Consider the following 8068-nt stretch of genomic DNA (forward strand, 5'->3'; position numbering starts at 1 on the left):
GGGCTTAAGCCCAGTAAGCCACCCCCCACGCTCCGCCACTGCTCTGTACTTCACATACAGTAAGCGCCAAAATCTCCACTCCAGCACTTCCCTTCAACTTGGGTGTGAGTGGAGCCACCTGGTGGTCTGCCACAGTCTAACATACATGTAAATGCTGTAATTTGATTATTTTAATAAACCATGTGACTTGGATGGATTCAATGCTGGCGTGACCACAGTCCAAGGGGCCACTCAATGAGTTTGTGTGTTCGTCCACACACATGAAACATTAGAGGGAACATTGGTGTCATCGTGAAACTAGTGTTTATTGATGATGTGACACAGGACAGAAGCAGCCGAGTGACTCTGAGGTGTTCCGAGACAGACTGTCTGCTCACATCCAGCTAAATGCAGTCAGACTGCAGAGTTTCATAATGCAGATGGACAATGACTGAAAACACACAGCCAAAGAAACCCAGGACTTTATTAAAGCAGAGAGGTGGAAAATTCTTGTTTCGGCAGCTCAGTCACCTGATCTTAACTCAGCTGAGCATTGAGACTGACCTTTGGAAGAAAGGCCCACAAACAAACAGCAGCTGAAGGCCGCTGCAGTAAAGGCCCAGCAGAGCATTAAAAAGGAGGAAACCAGCCTCTGGCGATGTCCATGAGCTCAACACTTCACGCTGTCACTGCCAGCAAAGGCTTTTCAACCAAGGATTGGAAATGAACATTTTATCTTCACTTATTTAATTTGTCCAATTACCTTTGAGCCCGTAAATGAAGGGCTCACTGACAATTAAAATAAATCAACAAAATTACTTACAGTATAATCTGTGTGTCCTTCCCAGTACTTAAAATGACTTACACAGTAATTAAGATTACTGCATTTACAGTTACTCTAGAAAAAGGATTGTTTTGTTTGGCACTGTGTAGTTAAAGCTCGTTTTCCGGTTAAGAAGTGTTTCATGTTCTTTGTTTTTCATTAAAGGTGAATAAAAACAGGCTCAGATATAATAATGAGAACTATCAATGTATCATTTTTATATTTCATATAAAAAGACAATTGAATAAGATAAGAGATAAGATAAGATAAAACTTTATTAATCCCTCAGGTGGGCTCCTCTGGGAAATTCGGTTTCCAAAAAGCACAGCACCGACAGAAGTTACAGAGTTACAGAATATTATATATATACACACATATATAAATACAGAGACATATATAAATAAAATATACGAAGGGGATAAATAGAATAAATAGGAATAAAAATAAAAATACAAGTGAATTGCACATTTCAAGTATTGAGGTCTATTGCACCGTTGACTGTTAACAAAAGTATTGCACAGTGAGGTGAAGAGGCACTACAGCTTAGTTGTTCCCCCCTCCTTTGTCCTCCTGTTTCCCCTCCCTCTCCCCTCCAGAGAGGAGTTAAACAGTCTGATGGCGTGTGGGACAAAGGAGAATATGATGCACAAACCTAAGCAGTACTTACTCAGTAACTCCTTACAATTTGTGTCTCCTTTCCTGTTAAACACCTGGATGTTAGATAAGGTAAAATAACTCTATTCCCTTCTTTTAATGTAAATACCTTAGTATTAGTAGGTAAATATAGTTATACTGTAATTTCAGATAAAATAGGGACCCCACATTTTATGTTCTGTTGTGCTATTCAAACATACACACTAGATTATATATATGAAATACATTACATTTAGAGCAATACAGCGCAGTGACAAAAACTGTAAACAGGACAGTGATTAATGAAATACTGCAAAATGAAATACCAAACCAAAATCAGCTGAAGTGGAAGCGACTGTGAAGACTGATGTCATGAAGTGGAAACTGAATCCAGTCGCATTAACACAACGCTGTAGCTGCCAGTTCATATTGACTCTACTATTTAGCTCTTGTGGCAAGAAAGAGTGAATTTGCTCTTTTGTAATCTGACACACACACACACACACACACACACACACACACACACACACACACACACACACACACACACACACACACACATATGAGCGTCAAAAGCTTTAGAGCTTCGTCAACTTTTTTGCTTAAAATAAGAAACAAAGAAGACTTCAGGTATGAGCGGACTAAGTTCATTCATGTCTCCCTCCTGTATTTAGGGTCGCTCCATAACCCCGGTCCGTTGGATTGAAATGGTGCCGCTATATTGGTACTACATAGAATGTGTTATTTAACCTCCTAAGACCCGAACTCTTCCACAGCAGCATTTTTAATTTCTCTTTGATATTTGGTCATATTGGGGCCCGATGAATGTAAAAACAAAGAATTACCAGATTTTTCTTTAACCTTATTTTTGTTTTTAAGAAAAATAAGAGCCAAAAATGAGAATATTCGTTTAAAATTTTGACAGGTTTTGTTTTAATTATTTAAAAGAAATAAAAGGGGGACTCTACAGCTAACTAACATGCCGTGATCTTTACATACAGCCTGGTGTGTGTGGCGAGATTAGTCGTTTTAGCTTTGGCCATGCCCTAGTACTACTGTCGCCTAGGAAACGGGGCGGGGCAACGACGCTAGCGAAGCGTCAGACGGAGCTGATAGGTGGAAGTGCTGCATGACACCATAGCGTGCCATGGTTCCATCGGTGTGGTGACACTGGGAGGTGAAGCGCGGTGTAATCTGCAGCTTCACATCTCCTGCACGGCGGGCTGTTAATCGGACCTCCATAATCATCTTCTTACCAGGTGAGTCAGTCACTCACACAACGACATCTTACTAGCAAAATAACAATAACCTGCAGCTTTATATGAGTAATTGACTTATTGAAGTCGTATAAATAAAGTTTCTTATTTAGCACTTTAAAATAGCTGTGGTGTAAAACCGAACCCTGTCAGTAACCATTTCTGGTTGCTGCTGTTATCTTAACGTATTAAGCGCTTTTGACCAGACGCTGTAGAAATCAAACCCATCGATCCCGTTTCAAACTGTCAGATTATCATCGGGCATCCTCGGGAAGCTCTTCGGTTTACATGTGTTATGTTGTAGCCCCGCTGCAGCATGCTGACCCGCGTGTTCCGTGCCCACGGGCTCGTGGTGGCCTCTCACCCCTGGGAGGTGATTGTGGGGACTGTCACCCTCACTGTCTGCATGATGTCCATGAACATGTTCACTGGGAATGACCAGATATGTGGCTGGAACTTCGACTGCCCCAAAACAGAGGTGAGCAAAGGATCAGTGTCAATAATAACAAGCGGTGCGATTTTATTCTATTAATTCTATTGTTTTTTATTATTGCAGGAGATTCTGAGCAGTGACGTCATCATCCTCACCATTACGCGTTGTATCGCCATCGTCTATATTTACTTCCAGTTCCAGAACCTGAGACAGCTGGGGTCCAAATATATTTTAGGTATCAGTGCTCGTGTGTTTGTAGGACATGCCGGTGATGTTTCTCCCTTTTGACCTGACTCCGTCTGCGTTTCCTGTAGGCATCGCTGGCCTTTTCACCATCTTCTCCAGCTTTGTATTCAGCACAGTTGTCATTCACTTTCTTGATAAGGAGCTCACTGGCCTCAAGTAAGGACACACTCGATAAAAAGGCCCTTTTTTCAGGAGCTCTTTCAGAAACGTGCGATAAAGAGTTTGATCCTGTCTTTCAGTGAGGCTTTGCCCTTCTTTCTGCTTCTCATCGACCTCTCCAAAGCATGCGCTCTCGCCAAGTTTGCCTTGAGCTCCAGTTCTCAGGTATGCACTATTATATTTTGGTTTTTATTGCCACATCCTAACAGCAGCGGAGAAACTGATTTGTCACTCATATGTTTTCAGGATGAAGTGAGGGATAACATTGCTCATGGGATGGCGGTACTTGGACCTGCCTTTACTTTGGATGCTCTGGTGGAATGCTTAGTGATCGGAGTGGGAACCATGTCAGGTATGTGCTCCTGTTGGGTGTTCGCATTAGGAGAGACTAGCTTGTGGGTTCCTGAGCTTGTTTTCCACAGTTTCCATGAACCGATGTCAGACACAAACATACTGTTTGACATGTAACCTGAAGCCACGTTTACGTTGCTGTGAAGTAAGCACTGTTTGAATCATCTGTTTTCACAGCTTGCTGGAAGCTGTCGTGTATTTATGTCTGGTCACTTTAGCACCAGTTGAGTTTCCCACATGTTTGACTATTAATCACAAGTTTTCTTCTATATGTCAAATCATTTGGACATAACTGCATTAGTAATCAGATCAAAGGTTGTCTGACTGCACATTAGTGCCTGGTGTGGTTTCTTCCCCCACAGGTCACCAAGCTGGCCACTACGCTGAATTTATCATTGCTGTTGTAATAGTGGACAGACTTTAGAAACTGAGTGTTGCTGTAGAAAGTGAATAACGCCTTTCTGTAATTATGATGCTGTAGAGGTGTGACTTGTGGTCGAGCAGATATCTGTGTGGTGTCTTGCAGGTGTAAGGCAGTTGGAAATCATGTGCTGCTTTGGATGCATGTCTGTCTTGGCCAACTACTTTGTGTTCATGACTTTCTTCCCAGCATGTGTTTCCCTGTTGCTGGAGGTAAGGGCACAGCGTTCCTGCATGTGTCTGACATGTTGATGTTTGTGCGGGTTTCTTTGATTGTTCCTGTTATTTGTTCGTTCAGCTGTCCCGCGAGAGTCAGGGGGGCCATCCTATCTGGCAGCTCAACGATTTGTCCAGAGCAATGGAGGAGGAGGACAACAAACCCAATCCTGTAACACAGAGGGTCAAAATGATCATGGTAAGCTTCTAACGGGTTACTTAGTGTCTTTGTCTTTATTTGAGGAATTGTGTAATGTTTGTCTCTGCTCCACGTTCAGTCTCTCGGCCTGGTCATGGTTCATGCTCACAGCCGCTGGATTGCTGAACCATTGTCCATAAACTCTGCAGTGGACATGCTCGGGGTCGGCATGGAGCTGGACCACTTCTCACCCAGGAGAATTGAGCCGGATAAACCTCTTTGGCAGTTCTACCTCACGAGGTGATGCAGTAGTTTAGGTTGTTTTAATTTAACGTTCGCACACTTGTGATAACTGCCCCATGGAGCATTGCACATGCTGTTGAGCTGCTGAACATATGAGACTTTCTGTGTGAGACATAAAGGGCAAAAACTCTGTTCTGTGAAGAGATGGGTGGTCAGGGTCACCTGTGCTTTGTGTTTGTGTTCATAATGGAATTGCAGAGTTTTCCTGGACATTCCTGTTGTGGTGCTTTTGTGAAGTGAAACATGTTCCTCTTCATCTTACCTTACAGGATGATAACTATGGACATAGAGCAAATGATCTGTCTGCTCTTGGCCCTGCTGCTGGCTATCAAGTACATCTTCTTTGAACAGGCTGAGATGGAATCCACGCTGTCACTGAAGAACCCCATCTCCCTTTCCACACACACCCTAAATCCTCCATCCCCATCCGAGCCCTGCTGCAGGGAGGATCTAGTTACGTCACGATGCCACGCCCCCGCTCACACCATGGCTGTTCCAGGACCCGCCCATAAGGAGGAGAGAGGTGTGTCTACTGATAGTGGTAAAACAGACGGACTTGTTAGCGCTTTGTTATCAAATTCAACCTTGCTATCCTAGACGAGGTTATCCGGCCCCTGTCTGCTGCCGACAACGATCATCATCCAAGGAGCTTCTTTGTAACGAGGGAAGAAGAATCCAAGTCTGAGAGCACGGAGAACACGCTCCCCCAAAAGCCCAGAGACCTGAACCACTGTGTGGCCATCCTCAACGACCCTAAGGTCAGCCGTTAGACGCAAATCGCTGAAGCCCGTCTTCGAAAAACTCGTTCCACAAACGTTTAGTCATTTTCTTTGTTTCGAATCATGCGATATTAAAACTGTTGCCATCAGTTGTGATCTTTTAAAGAATGCTATTACTTTCCCACACATATCTGCTCAGGCATCAGTTGTATATGTGCTGGACTTCAGGGTCGTTATGTTGCTTTGAACGCACTTATGCTGACATAACATGTTATGTTGTTGGTAATGAAAGGAGCTCGTTTCAATCAGACTATAGAATCAAGTCACTGACCTCATCAGGTAGGTAGTCGAGGGTGTCGGCCTCAGCGGCTTTGGTGTGAATGTGGAGAAGAGGGGAAAACAATGGCCCCCAAACAGGAAGTGTTTCCAACTGGAAAGATTTTCAAAAACAAGAATTTGGTTCACAAGTTTGAATTTTCTGAATTTGTGTGGTAAAAGTACAAACACGGGGTCAAAAGTACTCATACACACAGCAGCTGCTTTAAATAAACTCTGCCAATGATGCAGGAATCATGTGGCCGACGTGCAGCTTACAAAGTAACATTGAACCAAATCACCATGAAATTCAATGAATTAGTGAATGTTTGACCACAGCGTGCATGTAGTCCACAGCATTGACTGCTGAGTTAGGACTGTGTAGATATTTATATAAGCAGCATGTATGGTGTCAATGCCAACAGTCATCATCATTTAATGAACTGGCTATGACCTGTTTCCCATAATGTTTATTTGTTGTGGGGGGAAAATGACATGTTTATGAACGTTTCAGAATTATTTCTGTCTTTTAGTTATTTTATCTTACTGTGTATTATTTTATTATCTTACTGTGTATTATTTTATTATCTTACTGTGTATTATTTCTTATCATGTATTTAAAGTAAATCCCAGCGACTGGTCTGCGCAGACTATAACTGACCGTGAGTCTGGTTGTTGCAGCTGGGCCCTTGTTTCCTGAGTGATGCTGAGGTGATGCTCCTGGTCAGCTCTAAACACATCCCTGCCTACAAACTGGAAGCCATCATGGAGACCGCAGAGCGAGGCGTGGCCATCAGAAGAAAAATGTTATCAACCAAGCTTCCCTGTTCCTCTGCGCTCTCCTCTTTACCGTACACAAACTATGACTACTCGAAGGTGAGACACAACTACGTTCTCCTCTGTTGTCGTCTGATTTCTGCCTGAACTGCTCCAAACTTACCTCAACATTTCAAGCAAAGGGCCTTACCACAGGGCAAGGACAGGAGGAAGACTTTAGTAGTGTGTTGCACCTGTTACACATTCTTTGTTATAAGCTATCACCACACAACTGTAATGACTGTTCACACACATCACAGCAAAGTCCTGTTTATAAAGTAAAGTTTATTTTGATAAACAGGAAGTGACAAGCGCTGGGTAAAACAAAGAAAACAGGCACCAAACAGATCAAACAAAAGGTCAAAGGTCATTTAAGGTTAAAACACTCAACAGAAGCTTTATTAAAACAAACACTTGTAACTGCAACATCTGACCATGTGAGCCTAGTTATACTGATCATTACCATTTATAATTATTAATATAACTGCAACATTAATGAACACAGAGCATTGCAGCCTGACCCACAGAGCAGTGGGAGGAAAGCTCAGGTGTATTTACAGTCGCACAGGTGACAACATGATGTCACGTCGTACAGGAGGAGCACACGTGCACACTACAAGAACTGTACACACTGAAAAGTACACAGTCAGTATAATGAGCGGGGCGTCTCAGCGTGAGCCACTGTATATGTTAGCTGTGTGTAATGTGTTGGGACATTTATGATTGCAGCTGCTCTGCTGTATCTGTGTTACTTATTGTAGTTGCTGTTCTTACTGTCCTGAAGCACCTGTGACCAAATGATTTCCTCTGAGATTAATAAAGTTCTCACGTTCTTTTCTCTCACCTTATTTACTGGGATGTGGTGCTGATTCCCAGTACACTATTAATTTTCTGAGAAACTATTTTGGTACAAACATCAATTCTTAGATGTAAAATAAAATGTCAGTAAGTTATTTTGAACACAGCCCTTGTTTCCCAGGTTGTTGGCACCTGCTGTGAGAACGTGATTGGCTATGTGCCCGTACCTGTGGGTGTGGCTGGACCACTACTTCTGGATGGGAAACAGTTCCAAGTTCCCATGGCAACTACAGAAGGCTGCTTGGTAGCCAGCACCAACCGCGGCTGTCGAGCAATCGCAGTGAGTGTAGCATGTGTTGTTACTGCTACTCTGCATGTGCTGCAGGACGAGTTACAGCATGAAGGCAGTATATGAAAACACTGTGAACCATGTGCTAATGTTTACCATATATGTGTGTGTGT

General features: G+C 43.0%; 1 protein-coding gene across 2 annotated transcripts in view; it reads left to right on the forward strand.

Annotated features, from left to right (window-relative positions):
* Nucleotides 1–2511: 2511 nt before the first annotated feature.
* Nucleotides 2512–8068, forward strand: part of hmgcra (3-hydroxy-3-methylglutaryl-CoA reductase a) — a 9953-nt gene continuing 4396 nt past the window's right edge. For both annotated transcript variants that reach the window (XM_005733625.1, XM_005733626.1), the window contains exons 1-13: nt 2512–2694; nt 2996–3169; nt 3248–3359; nt 3439–3526; nt 3610–3694; nt 3776–3881; nt 4407–4513; nt 4599–4715; nt 4795–4955; nt 5228–5481; nt 5556–5716; nt 6674–6868; nt 7788–7946. In XM_005733625.1, the coding sequence (XP_005733682.1) occupies nt 3008–3169; nt 3248–3359; nt 3439–3526; nt 3610–3694; nt 3776–3881; nt 4407–4513; nt 4599–4715; nt 4795–4955; nt 5228–5481; nt 5556–5716; nt 6674–6868; nt 7788–7946 (1707 nt within the window). In that variant the 5' untranslated portion in view covers nt 2512–2694; nt 2996–3007. The remainder of the gene's footprint in view (nt 2695–2995; nt 3170–3247; nt 3360–3438; nt 3527–3609; nt 3695–3775; nt 3882–4406; nt 4514–4598; nt 4716–4794; nt 4956–5227; nt 5482–5555; nt 5717–6673; nt 6869–7787; nt 7947–8068) is intronic.

Source organism: Pundamilia nyererei, unplaced genomic scaffold (assembly GCF_000239375.1).
Source record: "Pundamilia nyererei isolate P.nyererei 1_Seehausen unplaced genomic scaffold, PunNye1.0 scaffold00053, whole genome shotgun sequence".
NCBI classification, from domain to species: domain Eukaryota; kingdom Metazoa; phylum Chordata; class Actinopteri; order Cichliformes; family Cichlidae; genus Pundamilia; species Pundamilia nyererei.